General features: G+C 40.9%; 1 protein-coding gene across 1 annotated transcript in view; it reads left to right on the forward strand.

The window, feature by feature from the left end:
• The window catches only part of LOC109031583 (carboxypeptidase B), a 43,120-nt gene that overhangs the window by 695 nt on the left and 19,344 nt on the right, over positions 1-23,081 (forward strand). Inside the window, exons 2-3 of the mRNA XM_019043175.2 lie at positions 10,197-10,388; positions 19,759-19,947. Coding sequence (XP_018898720.2) covers positions 10,197-10,388; positions 19,759-19,947 — 381 coding nt within the window. The remainder of the gene's footprint in view (positions 1-10,196; positions 10,389-19,758; positions 19,948-23,081) is intronic.

The raw sequence follows: 23,081 nt of genomic DNA on the forward strand, positions 1-23,081 counted from the left end.
TTGTATCAATAGTTGGATTACATTTTGTAGTAAGGAACCTCTACTTTGGACTCATTTTAGAGACCGCATCATGTGCCTTTCGTTTTCCTGTAGAGATAGGGGCTCCTATGAATGAGACAGAAATTTTAGTTGCTTATTGCAAAATGAAGTCCAGTTGATCTTTCAATAGCTCTTTTCCTTCAGAGGCCACATACAGGGTGAGCGAAAAGTCCCTGACCCCCCCCCCCCCTCTAACTTTTGAACGAATTGAGCTAGGGAAATGAAACTTTGGGAATGTTCCTATCTCAAAGAGGACCATCTTTTGAGGGGGTCAAAATTTTGGTCCCCCCTCAGGGGGGGGACAGGGGCCCCCAACTTTTTTTTTTCAAATAGCAACCCCTATCTTGTGATACCTCATTCGAAAGAGTATAAAAACTAAGAATTTTGGCGCAAACCGCAGATCAATATCTCAATTTTTGACCGATATATGATAGTTCAAAGGTCAAATTTGACCTATTTTCAAAAAATCATAACTCCGGTTCAAATTATCGTAAAGATAAAAATAAAACGGGAAAATTTACCAAATTGTGTTCGCTTTTACGTAAAAATTGCAGAAATCACTTCGATCTAATTTTACGGGGGGGGGGGGGGGGGGCTCGGACCCCCAAATACGTCAATTCAAAGGTCATTCAATTTTTCCGCGAAATAAGCCAATTTTCTCTGGATTTGCCTCCACATTATCTCAGTAAGGTCAAAATCAGTTCAACAATACGTTGGCAAGTTCCCAAATTTCGGGAAAAGTTAAAAAAACGAAATTTAAGGTGATTAAATTTGACCGTTTAAATTTCGTTTTTTTAACTTTTCCCGAAATTTAGGAACTTGCCAACGTATTGTTGAACTGATTTTGACCTTACTGAGATAATGTGGAGGCAAATCCAGAGAAAATTGGCTTATTTCGCGGGAAAATTGAATGACCTTTGAATTGACGTATTTGGGGGTCCGAGCCCCGGCCCCCCCCCCCCCCCCGTAAAATTAGATCGAAGTGATTTCTGCAATTTTTACGTAAAAGCGAACACAATTTGGTAAATTTTCCCGTTTTATTTTTATCTTTACGATAATTTGAACCGGAGTTATGATTTTTTGAAAATAGGTCAAATTTGACCTTTGAACTATCATAACTCGGTCAAAAATTGAGATATTGATCTGCGGTTTGCGCCAAAATTCTTAGTTTTTTATACTCTTTCGAATGAGGTATCACAAGATAGGGGTTGCTATTTGAAAAAAAAAAAGTTGGGGGCCCCTGTCCCCCCCCTGAGGGGGGACCAAAATTTTGACCCCCTCAAAAGATGGTCCTCTTTGAGATAGGAACATTCCCAAAGTTTCATTTCCCTAGCTCAATTCGTTCAAAAGTTAGAGGGGGGGTCGGGGACTTTTCGCTCACCCTGTATAGTTAACATGGTGATAAAGGAGGTTTATTGGAATTTTGGTAGTGGAAAGAAATTTTTTTCAAACCCCGAGTAAAAAATCAGCCATGTTAATTTGAAAACGGATCCTTAAAAGGGATTTCGATAACTCACCACTACAAAAAAAAGTAAAAAGAAATCGAAAGAAAATAAACAGTGAATTTGGTAAATTTTAAAGTATGTTCGTATCTACATCAAAATTTACAAAGCTCCTAATGTATTTTCGTTCTTATTTTGTAATTTTTGCAAAGGCAAATCATTGTAATTTCATGCAAGGGTCCATTTCCAAAGTACATCGCTGAATTTTACTTGAGGTTTCCAAAAATTGCCCTTTTTTATGCTATTTTGAGGGGTTGAAAAACCTCCCTTAATGTAAATGTATTCCAAGGAGGGCCTCTTAAGGCAAGGAGCTGTTTAATGGAAGCCTATGAATACGACCCTAAGGGAGGTTTAAGGAGATCCTTCTTATCACATCATAGAAATAGATCCTTCCAAGGGATTACAATTTCTTGCCTCCTCAAAAAATTAAAAATGCAGAATATATTTTTTTGTAAGTTCGGGAAATTTTTAAGGTAGGCTCGTTGTTCGTTCTTACCGCGAAGTTGTCAAAATCATTTCTTCCACACTTTAAAACATTTTCAGAGTCCAATCCTCCTGGTTCCTTGCAAGAATCTAATTCTGAAGTGTTCGGTCTAACTTAACTCAAAATGCGTTAGAAGTGTCTTTCTATGGTGCGATATGAAGGATATCTCCTCGAACCTCCCATAGACTGTCCCTTCATGACAATGTGAAGCATATGGTACCTCCTAAGGGCTGTTTAAGGAACGCCTACAAATACTGCTCTTAGGGGTTATGCTCCCTTTCACTAGTTTCACCCTTGAAGTAGTAGGTAACTTCCTTCGGTGACGAGGCGTGACAGATCGATTTTCGATATTTCCCCATTTGATGCTGTGGTAAAGAATCGATTATTAAGGTGTTCGTTGCGAACACCCTGTTTATCGATCCTAATCCATAAGTTTAAATGACAGATCAATCGATACATCGCAAGGCACGCCACGCCTCTGTTTACTTGTAATCTCCGTCGAACCACATTACAGAGTGTCGCGCCGATGCCACAGACAAGACAACTGATTTTTCCACAAGTGAGTCTTTTGACTTACCTATCATTCTCCTACCGGTGAAGTTTTACGAGCCATAATTTCCGATTTATTGCTGCTAATGACATGGGAACGACCGTTCTGCGGTTCATGGCTCGGTCTATGGAAATACGGAGTGTCATAACACATGCGCAACTGTTTGCGCATGCGTAAACGAAGTTGAAGTGTGCGGAAATACGTTTGAGCGCACATTAAAGAAGTTAATATTAATTTTTGTTCCGATGGAAGGTATCATATTTTGTTTCCAAAATTTTAAGACCCAGACATCGTGGACGAAGTATTCAGATTATGGCGCTCTAAAGTTCATGGTTAATGAAAATAGTTTTGAGAAAAAAGATTCATTCACGATGTCCGGGCTGGCTTGGCTTCACAGCACTTTAACATTTTTATGAGTACACCGCCATTTTTACGAAAAATTCCTCCGAGTAATAGTTCCAGTGGCGTGGCGTGTTTTGCGAGATATCAAATCTGCCATTTAAACTTATGGAAAAGATCGATAAACGGGGTGTTCGCGACGAACACCTTAATAATCGATTTTTCATTATAGCTTCAAATGCGAAAATATTGGTAATCGATCGTTCACACCTCGCCACTGAATGGTACCAATGGACCACTAGACACGGTACAAATTGGAGCGCTCTGATAAATGTTTTCTCTTCTAAATTTCACATAGAATAAAATTTGCTCAACAAATACTACTGAAATGAACTGCAAACTGATTGTGAGATATTAGCGTTTTTGTGTAGCACATTGGTAACGACAAATTTAAACTTCCCGCTTTTATGAAAAATAAAAGCTTTTTTGAATCAAATCGCGCACTACAACGGTTTTGGCAGGCTTTCTAATCGAGCGGTGTTCCTTTCTCACCGTGTGTTGTTCAAAGAGATTGAGCTCATCGAGATTGAGGTTGTCATATTTTCATACTGTGGAAACCTTTATGATAACGAGTTAGTTTACGATGTAACTCAAGTAGTTACGGTTCTTTTGTAAGTTAGAAGTTTGAATATATCCACCGAAAAACATTAATATTTTTGTTAGGACTTATCTTTAGCAAGTTTCGTTGAGCACATCGCATTCTACGTAAAATTTTGATGAGGAAACATGTATCATAGTGCGTAAATTTGCACCTCATCGAGCGGGCCATTCACTTTAATCATTTTGTATCAATACACAATCTGTATTCTGACGGAATAAGTGAAAGAAACACTTAATTTTAAAAGAAATAGTGCAAGTGTATTTGCGCTTATAGGGGCAACACCTCGTCAGACTAATGACATAAAGACGCGCTAACTGCCGGCGCCGTGGTAAGGTACCGATCGCTTTGCGAGGGCAGAGAAAGTAAAAACGCCTTCAATTTCGCGGTATGCAACCCGGACATCCATAGAGCACGTATAGTTGTATCAAGGCGCTACATATACCAAGAATGTCGCGTTCCCATAGCGATCACCCGTTGAGGCGCACATCGAGTAGACGGGACCACTGTGTTGTGATCTTATGCTCGATCAGTAATAATTCTTTCAAGTTGGCAAAACCGTGTCTCGTCCATTTAACGGCGTGTAAAACAATAGATTCTCTATGTGGTTGGCTGCAACTGAAAGAATCGATACTTATAATGCATTTAAATTGAGTAGAGAGTGTGATGCCAACTTGGAAGTATCGGGTTTCAGGACATTTTGTCAACGATTTTTTGTCCGCGCACCTTTTTTGTCCAGTAGTTTACGCCCACACGTAAAATGAGCAACAGTGACTCGGTCCAAGCGTTATATTTTAGTCGGTATGTAAAATTATAACCGTATGGGGGACTGTACTGTCACAGGTTTAGCAATCCTGCGGACCCCAGCTGGTAGCCCCTGCCTCAAAGGGGGTGGGTAGACAGGGCTCTTAGCTGTAGTGAAAGCAACCTGTCTAGGAGAGGTAACTCCGAAATCAAACCCTGGTCCTCCAGGTTGGGGGTTGGGGCATCGGGCTGACTCCCCGATCCTCGGAAAAAATGTACAATGTCAAAAAACCCAATAACATATGCCTCGGTAACCATGGAAACAAACGGACTCTTCGACTTAGATTACGGAAAACGACCCTCGCTTTTGGTACTTGGAATGTGCAAGGCATTTCCAAGAAACTGACGGAAGTGGTATCGGAGATAAAGAACAACGGGATCGACGTGGCGGTAATAACGGAAACGAAGAAAAAAGGCCACGGATCAGAGAGCCTTGGGGACTATGATTTATTCTACAGTGGAGTGCCAAAACATCAGCGTGCACAGCAGGGTGTCGCAATTCTGATCCGCAAAAAATTTCGAAAAAATATTAAGAACTGGGAAGCCATCAACGCTCGCATGATTAAGATGAACCTAACTATGCACGGTCACAGAGTCACTGTTTTGGGGGTATACGGGGTCAATGATGATGCTACCATCGCACTTAAGGATCAGTTTTTTGAAGAACTGGACGAGGAGGTAGTGAAGGTAGGACCTGGGAGAGAAGTCCTTGTGTTGGGAGATCTAAATGGAAGAACGGGATCCGGGTTAACAGTAAAATCGTTGGCCCGTTCGGTGAAGTTACAGTGAACGACAACAGAAGCCGCATTATCGACGTTTGCGAGCAGAGGGAATTAAAAGTATTGAACGGGTTCTACCAACACAAGGATATTCACAAATATACTTGGGTCCAACCTACCCGCGGCTTAAGATCCATCATTGACTACGTGCTCGTTAAACAGGTAACAAACCTGAAGATCCAGCAGGTGAGGGTATGTAGAGGACTCTCCTGCGGTAGTGACCACTATTTCCTCAGAGCGGATGTAGCCTTTCCCGCTCGTGTGTCGCAGAACGATCAAGGCGACAATCAACAACCGGAGCGACAACGCGTACATCAAGTTCAGTACAACATCGATAGCCTAAAGCACCCGAGTGTCAAGGCTCTGTACGCAAAGCGCCTGGATGAAAAGTTAGGAGATGCATGCGATGGCAGTACGGAAGAGCGGTATGAATTCATTAAGAATTGCGTTCACTCGGCGGCAGCGGAGGCCCTGGGGGTTTCTGATCAAAAAAATGATAACAGAAAACCGTACTGGTGGGATGCGGAGGTAGAGGAGGAAATAAATGTGAAAAGGAATAGGTATCATCAGTTTCTCTCTTCCCAAAAGTTGGATGATAAAATCATGTACAGACAGGCTCAAGCAAGAGTCCGTCGGGTAATCACTCGGAAGAAAAATGAGGCTTGGGAAGAAAGCTGCATGAAGATAAATACCTACCTTGGAGGCCGGAAAAGTACGGAAGGCTGGAAAGTGATCAAAGGGTTGCGACGGAATAAAATGCGCGACATCATATCTCCGATACCAATTGACAAGATGGAGGACTATTTTAAAGATTTATTAACGGAGAGGCGACCCGAGTTTCAAGGCGGAGTCATAAGCACTAAAGAAGATTCCAACGTGGAGATCCAGCTCCAAGATGTAGTGAAGGCTGTGAGGGAGTTGAAAACTCGCAGAGCTCCCGGACCTGGGGGTATACCGGCGGAGTTGATAAAATGTGGTACCGGTAAACTATTTGAACATCTGAGGAAACTTATGCAAGACTGTTTGCATGGTTCCGAAATACCAAAGGATTGGAAGGAATCTTGGATTACTCCCAGTCATAAGAAAGGTAGTAAGCAAGATTGCGACAACTACAGAGGTATATCGGTCACAGGAACCTTGAGCAAGGTCTACGGTAAAATTCTCAAGGCAAAGGTCGAAGAGGTTTGGAGCGGCCAGGAAGCCGAAGAACAGGCTGGTTTTAGAGCCGGTAGGTCTACCGTCGACCATTTGTTCACCATTACCCAGGTCATCGAGAAGAAAAGGGCGGTCAGCCAGGAGCTGCACTTGGTGTTTGTGGATCTTCAGAAAGCTTATGACAGCGTGCCGTTAGTGAAGCTTTGGGAAGCCTTGGAAAAAAGGGGTTTTAGCAAAGGACTTGTGGGGGCAATTAAATCATTTTATAACGGGACGATAGCAAAAATTAAATGTCGTGGAGAGTTGTCCGGAGGTTTTTTCGTCACAAAAGGGCTAAAACAAGGCTGTTGTTTGTCACCAACACTATTTAAGGTATACCTAGAGCACGTTTTAGAGGAATGGAAAAAGAAGGTTGCAAGAATGGGCGTTCCACTCCTTGATGGGCAGACCCTTTATACTCTATGCTTTGCCGATGACCAGATCGTTGTAGCTCAAGATGAGGAAGATGCAGATTACATGACGCGGAAGTTGGTCGAAGAATATCGGAAATGGGGCATGGACGTTAGTGTGTCCAAGACAGAGAAGCTGGTCGTGGGAGCAGCGCATCAACGGCAAAGCATAGAGCTTGAGGATGGACGGCGCATCGAAGAGTGTGACGAGTATAAGTATCTCGGTGTTTGGCTCGATCAGGATGGAAGGATGGATAGAGCAATTAAGGACAGGATCATCCAGGGCAGGAGAGCCATCGCGATGCTGAACGGGGTGCTCTGGGATCAGAGCATCTCAAAGGCAAACAAGCACCGGATATATGACGCCATCGTTAAAAGTATCGTGCTCTATGGTAGTGAAGTGTGGCCTTTGACGAAAAGAACGCAAGAAATGTTGAGGGCAACTGAAATGGATTTTTGGCGGCGATCTGCCGGCATTTCGAGACGGGACCGTGTCCGTAATGAGAGAATTCGCCAGGTGATGAAGGTTGAGAAAGATATCGTGCACGACGTCATGTCCAGGCAGTTATGCTGGTATGGACATGTGCAAAGAATGTCGGAGGAGAGGTTGCCCAAACAAGTTTTGGATTGGGTACCACCTGGGAAGAGGCGACGGGGACGTCCCGTAAAGGGTTGGCGGCAGGGCGTTGACAAAGAGATGTTGCGGTGTCAGTTGCCCGATAACCTCTGGGAAGACAGGCATATGTGGCGCTTGGGTGTCGTAGAACGCCAGAGTGCGTTATAAAGCGACTTTATATATATATATGTAAAATTATATTGACAATATGGAAATGAGAAATTGAGAGAGAAAGAGATGTTGTTATGGTTGCTCATTTTCTAAATGAAATGTTATTACGTTCTCCTTTTGAATCATCTTTTTAAATTGTCATTGGTGAATAATTGGTTTTATTTCTATCCTTAAAATATTCTATGTAGAATATACCTTATATATGTATAGGTAATTTTTTTATCTTTTTAATTTTTTCTTTACGAAATTATTACTTCATTTTGAAAACATTTATATTCTTAAAACGTGGCAAATATTTAAAAAACCTTTTCCATACGACATTAATCTCAATGAGCCGCAGTTGTGCCGACAGAAACTGCAAGAATGAATTAAAGAGGAAAAAAAACCAAGAAGCACGCTATCTTTAGTTTTAACTCATTTTTACATCGATCTTTTAGAGTCAAATACATCAAATTTTGAGCGTTTGGTTGCGCGCACACCTCGCTGCAGCACAATAAAAGAACAAATATAAAAGAAAAAATTAAAGTGCTTTGGAAATCATTAAATTTGACACGGAACCACCAATATTTAAAAAAAACACACATTATATTATTATTCTCCTTTGATAAATTGATACATTCCCCCCCCCCCCATCAATTTAAATGAAAATAACCAATGCAGAGTGTGCTAACGTTTCAAAATCATGAGTTAAAAAACGCTGACTATGCGAGTATAAATATTAAAGCCTAACAGAGCGGAGCGGCGTGCTGCCACCGCGAGAGGCTCACTGGCGCCTACAAACCTAAGTGGATACTTCACGCATTGCACAATGCTTGAAGTATCCACTTAGGTTTGTAGGCGCCGGTGCGCGTTTTGAGCTGGCCGCCCGCCCGCTGTGCGGTGGCGCCTGAAGCAACTATTTCACAACAGAGGTGTTGCACAGTATTATACGAAATTGAACGTATTAAGAATGACAGGTAAGACATCCTTTAAAAGTACAGATCTCCCCTCGCAAAATAAATCAAGATACTTATCGTACACGGGAAAAATCTAAGAGCCTTTAGCTGAGGCAAATATAGAGGTTTATCCGGTTCAGGTATAACAAGGTGGGAATTTCTTGAAAGATAATTAAGTCCTGTTACACCAAAGAGGTGCAGAGAGTTTTAGTGAATTTTTTCTCATGGAATTGACGCTCCCCCATCTTTACCAAAACTCTGAACTATATATTACTCTCCGTTGGACCAAACAGACAAAACAAAAAAACAAGCAATAACCCCCATTCTTCCATGACATTATACATTTTCATCCAAAAACGTCGTGAGCAATTGTCGTTTGTATTTACATGTGGGCCAATTAACTTTGGGTCTCAAGTAGCACGTGGACCAAAACTCCCGTTTCGAAAAAACGCGTGGACGTAAATTACTGGAAAAAACAGGTGCGCAGACAAGAAATCGTTGACGAAATGTCCTATAACCAAGTATCGCCACTGAGCGCAATTTGAGATTACCGGCGCTGAGATTCTTATTTTTATTGACGAATACATTTTTAAAAGTTAGATAACTTTTCCAGACCTTCAACTTTGTAGAATTTGATTAAGTGTTTAGAAAATCCTGCTATTTTTCCTTGCTTCAAATATATGAAAGTTTACCGGGGGGCAGAGTATGTTCTATCGATGCAAATGCGGGGAGAGTTTTAGTTGAATCTTTTTTTCAGTGCGATGCAAACAACATGGTAGGATAGTGGTTATTTCTGAGTAATTCAACATGCGTGGCTTTATCTCACGTGGGAGTAATTGAGGTACAGGAGGTATCTTAATTATTCCAAAATGCGCTTACCGTACGGGCATTTTCATGAGCTCATATTCAAGTTGACTCGCTAAGTTTCATATCACTTCCGGGTCCATAAACTAGTCAAAACCAGGAGAATTTACTATCACAACGAGACTCATATTTCAGAAAGATAATTTTATGAAATGTGGATTTCTTTATTTATTGTTTTTTATCCTTCTTCTAGGAGAACACCTCACTTGTCTTCAACCTCGAACTCTGAGCTTTTATCTTAAGTAGCACATAGCAACGAAAATATTGAAATAATTTCGCAATTTAATGCAATAAAATTGAAATACTTTTACATCCTTTGGTAAATTAGTCGATGGCCAAAGTACGAAACCACGTATCTACGTTTGCGACGTTGCAGACTTCCTGTCATACTTTATTCTTCCTGTGGAAAGTACTGAGCACAATCTCTTAAAAATTGCCTCAATCTTTCCTCTTTATCAGCAAATTATACTGTATGAATTTTAAGCTATAAAGTTGGCTTCTTTCTTTTCACAAAAAAAGTAAATTTTGAAACATCAAAATGGAGATACGTATTTTTGAACTTTGGCCATCAAAAAGCCGATTTCTGACGTCTATTTGTATAAAATTCAAATCTAAGATTGAGGCGTTATTCAATTGAGAAGACAAAATGCAACTTGTTTAAATTTCGTTGCAATGAGCAATAAGAGGAGCTCCTTCAGTCAGCAAATAGACAACATGCACAACACTTCGGCACAAACGCAATTTTTTTTATCATGAAATTGCAATTAATTGCAATCAGTGTTTCTTAGGATTCTGAGTATTATTTTTCAAATCTGAGTCATCCAATCTACATTTAGTGTGAAATTTTCCAGTCATTGATATGCTGCATCGGTCAAAATCCGACGTGGATATCCTGGTGCGACCATCGACTTACGAAAAGACCAAAGATCTCCTTCGTTCGGCCAATCTGGACTACGAAATCTTGATTGACAATCTCGGGAAGAGGATAGAACTTGAGAATCCTGCAATATCCGAGGAAACGGCTGAATTGGTCGGACGACAAGGTAAGTCACAGAAATTTCGTTTGACTTCATGGGATCCTCTAAACTATACTTTAAAGGTATGAAGTTAATGGGTCACTAAACCATGGAAGAATTTTGAATATACATATATACATACGTATTGGAAATACATATTTCAAAGATAAATAACGCTCAAAACACGATGCGCACATTAATAACGCGGAAAAGTAAGCCAGAAACCGAGAAATATAAGTTCAAAAAGCGCAACTTTTCGGAAAATGTAAAATGCCCCGGTTTTGCGCCGAGCCAAATGATGTCATCAGGCTCCAATCAGATGCAAGCATAGGTTCCCACAAGTTCTGAGAAATTGTTTCTACTCCTCGTTTATGAAAACAATTCGAAAGTTGCAACTATACCTTGAGAAACAAAGAATCTATCCTCATTCATGTTAACTGTGTTTAAGAAGCAACACTTCCACATTTATAACGTTTTAGTCTAACAAACATCAAAGAAAAATGCGAGAGGATAGCGATTCGACTGTCGTAGTACATAATTTCCATCATTTTCCGGCCATTCTGGCGTGTTTGAAATTCCCTCTAGTCTTTTGACTTTTTGAAAGCGGGCTTGTCTGGGATTTTAGCTCTAAAAATACGCAATTAATCACCTCGTTATCTACTCATCTGGTGCTTTCAGAATGTTAAAGAATAAAATATAAGGGTTAGGGACACATCATGCTTACACAAAAAGTGGTCTTGCGTGAGTGCTAGTGAATAATAGTGCCATGGAACCTCGTTTATTATTGAAATACTTTAAAAACGACAGTCAGTGCTTCTTATGGGATTTTCTGTAATTTCTAATTTTATTTTATTCTATCCTTTCAAAGCACGCGAAAAATGGGTGGCCCGGAGACTTAACGCGTGACGTATCCTGAAATTCTTTGGCTACACATCGATTATGAGACATCTACGTTAATAGCTAATTTCCTTGAGACTTTAACCGTAGGTAAAGCGGAGCCTCCACGACTAGAATCAATTTAAAAATAGGACCTCAAAGATCACATTTTTATTAATTAGTCTGTTTCGCTGATGTGATAATTTTTATCACTATGAGACGTCTCTGAGAGAGATAGGTAATCAGGTTTAGACTCAGTGGATGCAAGTCTCAATGTTTAAGTTTTCATTCATCAAAATGAAGATGACGTTTGATAGCTAAACAGGGAAACCTTTTTTTTATCTCGATTGCAATTTTAAAATTCGTTCATACCCGCAGTTAATTTTTGGTAGACAATTCACACCCGTGGCGAGTTAGCAGGAAAAAGCCCAAGGACAATTCACACCCGTTCTAAAATAACGACAAATAAAATGGCATCTATGCGTCCAAACTCGAAAACGCACCAAAAAATCAAGAAAAGATTCCTTCATACTTTAGGCCAACTTTATCTCCTGTTCAAAGCAAGTGTAATATGGGCAGAGGATGAAGTCGGCCCTAATAGGCTTAGGACTGTCAATAGCGAATGTTGAAGTTCCCTTTAACATTCCCTCAAAAGACGTTTTTAAAAATTTTGTCGGTCCATGACCGTCGTAAATGTATGAAATAAGGAACAAATAAAACAAGAGATTCACTTCGCAGCTTTTCGAGAGATAAATTTTACGAATTCATTTAGAGAAAGACGACTTGGTACTTTTTGCCGAAAACAACGTGCGAGTATCATCAAGGCAAGCTTAGCTGATCCCGTGATAAAAGATACAAAAAGATTTCTCATGTTCATTGATTTGCATGAGATATAACTTATTTTCAATGGAATCTAGCAACAATTAGATAAGATGATGAAATCATGTGGTCCAACCGACCAATGGCATCATTCCATCTCAGCTTAGTCTTACCGTGCTCCGTCGATCACTTCGAGAGAGTAATCGGATAATGATTAATGTAGGGCTTACTGCCTTTTTTCAACCGATGCGGCGAACAGGGTGGCATAATTTCGTAGCATATTAAATTATACTTCGAGTTTAATCTAAACGTATCGATGGGGCTTTATAGTATTTATGAAGCATGGGTTAAGAACAATTTTAAATCGCCGCTCGCAAGAAAAACAAGAGTCTACTCGAGCCGAAGCGCACCTTACGACGATTTCAGGAGGCTTTCTAATAGAGCAAGGTTCCCTCTCCACCTCCACCTTCTCTCCACTCGTTGCTAAGATTGTGCAACTTCTTTTGTCTTGGATAACAAACCTGATTATCCATTGACAGTTGACAGTTTCTATTTTCCTCGCTGAAAGCTGTGAATCTAAGACAAAAATAACCATGTAAATTTCATATTTTCTCATGATTTCATTTTTTTTACTGCAAAAGATGAATTTGCACAATCTTAGCAACATTTCAATGCTTCTGGTTCCTTTTTGCAAAATGCAATCCAATTAAGCGGAAGCGCCAAAATTGAGATACTCATAATTTTATACTGTAAAGACCGTTATATGTTAACGAGTTAGTTTGCAATTTAACTAATGTATAGTTATGGTTTTCTCATGAGCAGTAAATTTAAATTTATCCACCGAAAACGTCAATATCATCGTTAGGAGTTACTCTCAGCAATTTTTGTTGTACAAATCGTGTTCTACGTAAAATTTTGATGAGAAAAAATACATCATAATGATTCCACCTTGTTTGGTGGTCCATTTCGTTCAATCATTCATATCACCAAATAATCTTCATTCCGACGGAATGAGTGAAATGAATACTTCATTAAAAGAAGAAAACTAGTCGTGGTCTTTGCGCGCTTATAGAGGCAACAGCTCCTCAGACTAATGACATGAGGACACACCGAGATGCATGCCGGCCCCGCGGGAAGGAGCCGATCGCCGCGTGAGTAGCTGTGAGTGCAGAGAAAGCGAAAACGCCTTCAACTTCTCGTGACGCAACCCAGACATCAGAAGAGCACGTATAGTTGCATCAAGGCGCTACATACCGACAACGTCGCGATCGCGTTGGGATCGTCCGCTAAGGCGCATATTGATAGCAGTGGCGTGGTGTGCTTTGCGATATATCGATTGTTATGCCATTTAAACCCATGGAAAAGGATCGATAAACAGGGTGTTCGCAGCGAACACTCTAATAATCGATTCTTTACCACAGGTTCAAATGGCATAACAATCGATAAATCGCAATTCACGCCACGCCTCTGATTGATAGACGGGAAACACATTGATCAATTAGTTCGAAATTGAATACAATATTTCCCACTTTCTGTAAAAAAATATTAGCAGCATTGTGATCGTTTTTCAGCGCTTCGCTGATAATTTGCAATGGACCTCCTCACAAAGTGCGAATTTAATTATTAAAATACGTGATTCCTCATCAAAGTTTCACGCAGGGCACAATTAGTGCACCGAAGTTTATTTACAGCAGCTTTCAACAAAGATAGTATCGTTTTCCCGTAGATGCATTCTAATTTCCCGCTCACAAAAAAAAAAAAAAAAAAAAAAAAAAAAAAAAAAAAAAAAAAAAAAAAAAAACTGATCTACTCGTGTTAAATCGCAAACTTAACGTTACCGTGACAGTCTCTTGCGTAAGATAATGTTGTTCCCTCAATCTCAGCGCTTTGGCTTAACTATTGCACTATGTTTTCACTTTGAGGAACATAGGGTGGGGAATGAACCTTGCTCGATGAAGGAGCCTGCTAAAACCGCAGTAGCGCGCGCAATTTAACTCAAGTAGACTCTCGTTTTTCCTGCGAGCGGTATATTCGAAGTCCAACCAATGATCTGTTGATTTTACTACATTTGTCTCATTCCAAAAATGCATTTTTTGTATACCTGTTTATCATACATCAACAAATTAAAGCCCCACATAAGCAGTATTATCTTGCTTGCAAGTCGATTTTTGACCTCCTTTTGGCCATTGGCCAGCTAAAAATGGTCGATCAACAAGGTTGATCGAGGAAAATTGTTGTCTAGGCTGATGCTATATTTACGCACCGAGGAATTTTCTACAGTCCCATCGTCAGGAGCCAAGAATCTGTGCTTAGATACGATGAGCACAGCTGCAAATTCATTTTTATCGTTTAGGGCAACAAACTCCTGATATAGGAAACGCAATAAAAACTGCGGGATGGTCATGCCCAGAGTGACGTCACAGACTCGGCTGACGTTCATTTTTTACGCGGCTTTCCTTTCTCCTGTCCTTTAGCCATGTAATTAATCAATTCATGGAAATTAGCTCTATCCTTATCCGAAATATAAATTAATCACAGAGACGCATCGTCGCCAGATTTCGCAAACCGCGGACACCACTGCTGCCTTGCTAAGGAAGAACGCCGCAAGGGCCTTCAGACGTTGCCAAATTTCCGTCGATTAAATACGAAGTTTCAGGAAAATTTGTGATTATTTTTCTTCGAATTTTTCAGAGAATTTTATTGGCGATCGAATCCGAATTACTTGAAAATTTCATGAGAAAATATCGATACGTTTCCTCACAAATAAGCATTATATCGAAGAACATTTGGCGACTCTCGAATGTTCATACGGCGTTTCTCCCCAACACGGCAGATTTTCTCATTCACTAACCAACTAGTCGGAAAAGATCGTATCCGAATTTCAATGTGGGCTCTCATTAGTGCGGAGCACAACACTCAGAGATTTATCTTCGAATGTTATGTTCATATACTGCCGTGCAAAGGAAAAACGCCGCATGAGCCTTCAGGTGTTGCCAAATTTCCCCTGGCAAATCACTAATTTTCAGAAAATTTTTGGATATTTGTCTACCAATTTCTCAGATAATTTTTTTTGTAATTTGATCTAAAGCTTCTGAAAATTACAAGGAAAAATATTCAAAATTTTCCTCAAAAATAAACATTTTATCGAAAGAAATGGATTTTTGGCGGCGATCTGCCGGCATTTCGAGACGGGACTGTGTCCGTAATGAGAGAATTCGCCAGGTGATGAAGGTTGAGAAAGATATCGTGCACGACGTCATGTCCAGGCAGTTATGCTGGTATGGACATGTGCAAAGAATGTCGGAGGAGAGGTTGCCCAAACAAGTTTTGGATTGGGTACCACCTGGGAAGAGGCGACGGGGACGTCCCGTAAAGGGTTGGCGGCAGGGCGTTGGCGAAGAGATGTTGCGGTGTCAGTTGCCCGATAACCTCTGGGAAGACAGGCATATGTGGCGTTTGGGTGTCGTAGAACGCCAGAGTGCGTTATAAAGCGACTTTATATATATATCGAAAGAAATTTTGCAACTCTCGAATGTTCAATACGGCGCTCTTCCTCAGCACGGCAGTAAAGCGGAGTAGCGGTGAAATGTGTCGGGTGGTTTGCGATGTTTTTCACGGGACTTGGCAATACGGTTTCGACAAGTGAAAGAACTTTTATCATGAATTATTGAAGATTTTGTTTCACTTTTTCCGCCAGAAGCTTGGGAATCCCGGGGCTTTTTCTCCGCGCATCGTTTCTCTTCACTCTTCTCGAGTTATTCCGTCAATATGCTCGGTTCACCAGAGTTCATCCTTGGGTATCGCTTGAATTTTCTTTCGAAAAAATGGAAATAAGCTCGCACTTACATAAAAATACATTTTAAAAAAAAAGGAAAGAAAGAAAATGCATCACGAAGGAATTAACCAAGATAAGACGATATCCATTCGTGCATTGAGTAAAGTGTATTGGCACTGGACAGAGACAAACTTAAAGAGAGTATAAGCTCTTATCCTCCCAATGTAAGATTTACTGATAACAAGGTATTTTATTCCCTTTCAAATCGAATCTTTATTTTAATGATAATCCGAAGACTAACTTTTGCCTGAGGTATCCTGGATTCCTTTCATCAAGTTAACTTTCGACGCCTTAGAAGAATCAAATTATGGGAATTAGTCACCCCCCAGATCTCATCAAATAGTTATAGTTTATTTTTTTGATTAAGATGTAACCAAGTTGCAAACTACTCTGCTGTTTGCATACTCATCTTTATTTATAATTTATTGACATTGTGTATAATTTTTAGATATGAAAGTCACAACAATCTATTACAAGAAAAAAAAATCGGCCTTCAAACAGTTTGTTCGATATCTAGCTCTCCCATGATCAAACCTCGTAAGTGACAAGACTGGGCAAAAATGGTAAAATGTCAAACTGATATAGGTGCTGTTAGCCTCATCCATAAGTTTCAAATTTCAAATTTTCCAAAATTTCTTAAACTTTTCTTCTCATAGTTAACTCTGGCAATCCTACATAGATTCACTGTTCATTTCCCATCTCAAATTCAGTTCAAAATCCGTTCATGGTCTCTTATCCTGTCTACAATCATCTCAGTGACGAATACTTGATCCAAAAGATTGGGAACGACACCGAGTATATAGGGTGATCAATAAGATGCCACTAACCCTATAAATAGGAGCACAACCTGTTACACCAGGTTCATATCTAACTGTTAGACCCGCGGACTCTATGTCGGTTCTCCCTCTGAATTTTCTTTTTATCTGGCTTTGTTGGCACGATGAGATAAGACAAAGTCCTATCTGTGCCGTGTAATATATCGATTTTCGATGTCGATGCTGACATAATTTTCAACAATCAAGCCGCCGCTGGTCCTTTTACATCTTTCAGACCTGCGACCCCATGCAACGCTCCTCTTTCAGCGTTCTTATTTTCCATCAAATATCAACGGGCCCTGAAAGCCCGTAACGTGTCCTTTCATTTTTACACATAAAAGTCGCTCCAAAAACGCACTCTGGCGTTCTGCAACACCTTAACGCCACATGTGCCTGTCTTCCCCAAGCTTCGGATATGGCAAATTTTACGATTTGCAATGTGCCATGTTCGAGAGGGTTGGTGTAGTGACCCCTGATAATATTGTTGAGACCATGCTCAAGTCCGAAAAGGGCTGGTCTAAGAACGTGGCCAATGTCCGTGAAGTTCTTCTACCAAAAGACAAAGACAAAGACTATTAGGACCCGGAGGTTATTGGGCAAGTGACAACGCAACATCTTTTCGTCCACGCCCTGCAGTCATCCCTTTACGGGACGCCCCATCGCTGTTCATTTTTCCCGTAGTATTTCCCTGTGTTATTAGCGATGACTGGATTTGAGCACTTGTGTCTTAAATCTTTTTTTTTATCATCCAGCCATGGCATTTCCAATTGTATGTTGTTCCGTAGTTTTTAAATTTTTATTGTTATTTATAAACATCACTACGGCAACGTTTGGCTGAAAACCGAGCCAGGTCATTAAATTAATGCGACTTTCAATTAGATTTTGATTTAATGGGTGTTCCGGCCGCATTCCTTTAGCATGTGCATGATGCACCAAACAACTGCAAATTTAATCGGGCAATGCAAATGTAAATAAACAATAAATAAATTTCAAGGTTAGGATTAATTAATTGCACAATTAATTGATTTAAGTCCGTAATAAGGCCAAGGTATCGAGCCTTATCTGAGTGGGGTATGGCCTGTCCGTTATGGACCTATTTTCTAAGTGCGAAAACCACGTTTTCTGGCTTGGTGGCATTTAAAACTGTCCCATCTGCATCCGACCGTTGTCCTCTAACATCCCAGGAATCTCCTGTAAGTAAGTGCACTCGCAAACATCGAGGTGTCATCCGTGAACACACCCATCATTGATTTCCTTTAGGTTTAGGGATACCCGCTGTAAATGAGGTGCACAGCAAGGGTGAAAGAATTAAACCCTGGGGTACCCCAGCGTTTGGTGGTTTAAGATCCGAGAATCCATCCTCAAAATGAATCCAAAAGTGCCTTTTGGCTTGGTAAGAAGCTATTATCTGAGTGTAATTTCTGGATAGAACTCTCGAGAGCTTTTCACCCGGCCGCTGGTGGTTCGCTCTGTCAGAAGCTTGAGCGACGTTCAAGAATATTCCATTGCAATATTGTCTCTTCTTCAGTGATTTTTCAAAATAAGAAGTAATTCTGTGCGGTTTCTCAATTGTCCAATATTTGGCTCGAAAGCAGAATCGCTCATCTATGTATGTATGTATGTATGTATGAGCCGCTTTTACGGTGCGCTAGGGCGCTCTCGCTCTGCGACGCCCACTCTCCACAGGAATCTGTCATGGTAGAGATCCTCCGGAAGCTGGCATCTCTCCATCTCTTCACGGACGCTCTCATCGCTCATCTATAATTGATTAATTTTTGTTAGCGATTTTTAATAATATTTTTATGTAAAGTTTTTCGAATAATTTTAAAAATTCAGTTGCCTTCTACCTTCCACACCGAATAGTCATCGACTTCTCTAGCCCCAAGATTGGAGAGGAATTTCTCAAACATTTCATTTCTGAATTGGTTCAATCTTTTCTGTACACTTTTATTTGGTCTACTGTCTCACGTCCATAATTAACACTAGGAATAAAAATAAATTTCAAAAACCCAAAGAATACAAGTAAGTGGTATAATGCCTTGAATGTACTTGTGCCTTTCCATTTAAAAATATGAGAGAGAGCAAGATATGTTCTGAGAGAATAAAAGACTATTTAATTGACACGGAGTTTTATTTAGTTTCTGGACTGGCCGTTTAGTGAAATTAGTTATCATTTATAGTTGAGGAGTATTTTAATTTGGCGCATTTGATTGCCAGTTTGTGAAATTTTGGACGAGAATTATTATAATTTCGAAGACCTTTTGAACGAAAACCTTTCGAAATTTTCGCGATCGTTGCTTTCACATCTAATGTCAAGCGGTTTTCGTACATAAAAAACTAAGAGGTTTTTACCGTATAGCTGAGCTCCCACATGCGGGAAAGCTGCCCTAGGCGGTTCCGACTCGTTGCCTCCCCCACGTCCTAACCAGTGGCGTGGCGTGAATTGCGATACATCGATTGTTATGCCATTTAAACCTATGAAAAAAGATCGATTATCAGGGTGTTCGCAGCGAACACCTTAGTAATCGATTCTTTACCATAGCTTCAAATGGCGAGATATCGATAATCGATTATTCACGCCACGCCACTGGTCCTAACTTTAGCGGTGTGATCATCCACATCGGAACGCTAATATACTCTTCGGAGTTTTTTGGGGTCGCACCCCTGATACTTTGAAGATCCTCAATCCTTAGGAGTCGGATCTGGCAACCCAAAGGTCCAAAAAAAAAAAAAACTCTCTAAAAACACTTTTCCCCCCTCTGAAATTAGCCACACTTTCGTTAAAATTAACACTCTTGACGATGAAACTCACGAGACAATCGTTTAGAAATTCAAGGGTACTAAAATCTACTCCTTCACATACGAGAATAGAAACACTCGCCTTTTAAAAGTTATGTTTGAGGGGCTTCATAATACAGCAGTCCCAAACGAGTAACTTCTGACCTCAAATCTGTATATCAATAATTTACCATTGAAAAAAAGAAAAAAATACTAGAGCGACACTTTTTTGACTTTTTGATAATCCCTTTAACGAGATGTTTTTTTGTGTTAGGACACAAACTCACGTTCGAGCACTATCATCGTGTTGAGGATCAGCACGGGTATCTGGATTATCTTGCGGAGACGTATAAGGACTACGTCACATTGGAGTCCATTGGTACTTCGCATGAGGGCCGGGAACTGAAGCTCATTAAAATCTCAAGCGGATATCCGAACGCATCCGCTATTTGGATAGATGGAGGTAATTATAGTAATTTTATTGTTTTATTTAATCATGCAAGAGAGCACTGAAAATATGAATTCGGGTATAACTCTGAATCATTTTCGGAATATCAAATACTTAAAAAATCACGACGCTCGTATACAATGATGCTTTGTTAAGAAGATTTACGCATTTTGCACAATGGCTCGTCAAATGTGTTTTTTTACCTCGACGGACCACTTAAACTGAAATTATACATGATAAAAAACTTGTTTGAAACATTTTCTATTAAAGTAATCGTACACTATCATCGAGGTAATCAGCACCCGAAGACACAAAAAGGAGAAACCCGTTGGTAGTAAGCTACACCCCCTATTCTATGTATCATTATTATTATTATTCTTTAATCCACACCCTGCACAGGATAGTTTATTCATAGTTTATAGTTGTTGTTCACGCCAATAACTGGCGTTCCTTATCTTTTCTTATTTGACGCTTCTTGTTGAACAGCGTTGAAAACAGTGACGTCACTCTCTACTAACCGTTCAGTACTCCGTTTGATCAATCGACTCTTTGTTCGTCACCCGCGATGACGCAAAACGGAGAGTATATCCGACATTGGACCCCGGTGACGTAGATTAGATTCACCCAGAGTAAGTCAGACGTCGCCGCCAGTGATTCAACCAAGTCGGCCCATGAGTCAGCGCCCCAAACGGCGCGCCAACGAGGCATTATTCAAAATTTAACCCTATCCGCCCACGTAATTGGTCAGGTCACCTGACGTAATAGTCACGTCACTAGAGCTTTTTGGCGCGGATTCTAGGAACCCTCTCTCCTCTCTGGTTGTCTCTCTCTAGCTCTCTCGGTCTTCCTTTTCTGATTCTCTGACTGATTCCTCTTTGTCATTCTTCTGTGCGAACTCCGTGTTACTTACGCGTCCTCCGGTAAGGCCTCCGAATTTCCTCAACTTTCCTCGGTTTTTCTGAGTGATCCGTTCCGATTTTCATTCTGCTCTCTCCGCGAACCTCCGTTTAAAGACCGGCATCGAAAATTACCCGATTTTTCGTTCGAAATCCGCAATTTTCGGTCGAACTTAGATCCTTGACAGCGTGCCCGCATCCTTCACGGTGAAGAAATTTATCCATCTTCATCCGCGCTAATTTCGGCGATTCGCATCGATCTTTTTCGCGATTCTCTTACGCGATCGTCAAATAGTATTTCGGAAGGTCGGATTTCGAAAATCAATTTCATTCAATCGTTCGAGATGGTTTCCTTCGCTGAGATGCCGGAATCCGCCACCATGAGCTAAGCTGTTCCTCTTCGGGCCGCCATCGCCGCAGGAGATTCCAAAGATGTCCCGCCGCAACCGCTTCCGAATCAGCCAGAGAGGGTTTTCACTCAACCAATTTGGTGAGTTCGTTCCAAATTTTCCCCCCATAGTGTGTTAGGAAATGTTAAGTTGAGCGCCCCCCCCCCCCCATCTGTGCCTCCTCGTGGTAGGTGCGGAGATCGTTCCGAAGACCAAGTTCTTTGCAGGTGTTAATCATGTTCTCTGATGTCCATTAAGGATGTCGGTGGTTCGAGTACCCTGAGAGAACGCTGGAAAAGTGTTAATTTTCTAGATTTCCCCTGAGAGAGCACATGGTGGCCTAAAAAACCACCTAGATGGCCTTCAGCCTAAATCACCTTGTGATTTATCTTTTCAATTTCAGTAAGTTGCTCTTGTTCTTGTGAGGTGCCCTTAAGGTCCTCAGTCCCTCCTTAAGTTACCCTGGTTAAAAGCGAGCCCGTCAGGCGAGTCTCGTTTCACATGAAAGCGTCACGGCACCCCCAGGTCGCTATCATTTTCCCCTTATTTTCCTGTTCTCTCATGACACTCTCATCTTAATGGTCCTTTGAGGCCAAGTAATTCGACAGGATGATCAACGCTAAATTCCCAAACCACCGAATAAGAGTCGGTGGGTCCAGTGCCCAGCCGCTGAAACCAGAAGTGCTATTTTGAGTAACGGCTATCGATGATCATCGAGCCTGAGTAATTCCTGAGAACGTTAATCCGAACAGTGTCGAGATGAACAATGACAAAATCTCTATTGGTTGTCGTTGGATCATCTGGTTGCATGCGGAAAGAAATGATATTTTGATTATAGGATTTTCAGGTAATTTTCAACTGCGGCAAGCCGCATGAGTCACTCGAATGAGTGCCTCTGACCGATTCATATTGCCACTACCTATGATTGCCTTTATTTGTTTCCTTGCATTTTTGTCAGTGATACAGAATCCAGTCTCCAGGTTCAAGAAAAGCGCACCGTCTCAGTGAATTGTCAATAGTGCAATAGTGCATCACAAAGTGTGTTCCCTGAATGTGAAGTGTCGGTCGATCAATTGGAATCTAAAGTTTCCCCTATGAAACAGAGAATTTAATTTACTTTCACTCCGTGCGAACCGTGCCGTGTTTTTCTCTGCTTATTTTTCCGTGCTGCCAGATATCGATTCAAGAGTTGCCTTACGTTGCTACCCCCTAATTCACATTCACACCAATTTTTGTTTTAACGCTTAAAACGGGCCTGTCAAAGCCAGTCCAAGTCGAGCGGTAGTTTAAGCCTGTACGGCTTTTGTGAGTCATGTCATCTCGATGTGTGACCTATCTTGTGATGAATAAGTGCACCTACTCTTAATCAGTGCTTGTGTCTTTTATCCGATTGGAAGTAAGTCGTCATAAGAATGTCCCTCGATATTTTCCCGGAAGTGTCTTGAAATACAGAGTCTAAGTAATTGGAAAGGGTCTCTGAGCACTCGTCATCCCTTTCAACTTATCCTTTCTTTTAAATCCCATTAGAAGAGTAGTGTCCGGAGAAATCACGATTGAGGTGTACGTTTGGGTCGCCCGAATTGTGGCCTACCCGGTCTTTTGAAGGCGTTTCCCCGGGCAGACGACCGATCCCGAAACTCTCTCTCGATATGTTATGACCCGTGAGTGTTACAGTTTCTCCAAGCGTTTATGTGATTTTCTTAGCCCAACTCAAAATCAATTGTTTAAGTTAATCGTTGTCTTGATGATGTGCGCCATGATGTTTAAAGTATCCGCCCTCCCGGGCTGTGCATTCTTCGCCTCCGCCAATTTTTTACATAAACCCTGGCATCGTGCGCAATTTTTGAGTTTCCCGTTTCAGTGC

The sequence above is a fragment of the Bemisia tabaci genome, chromosome 7 (assembly GCF_918797505.1).
Source record: "Bemisia tabaci chromosome 7, PGI_BMITA_v3".
In the NCBI taxonomy this organism is placed as follows: Eukaryota; Metazoa; Arthropoda; class Insecta; order Hemiptera; family Aleyrodidae; genus Bemisia; species Bemisia tabaci.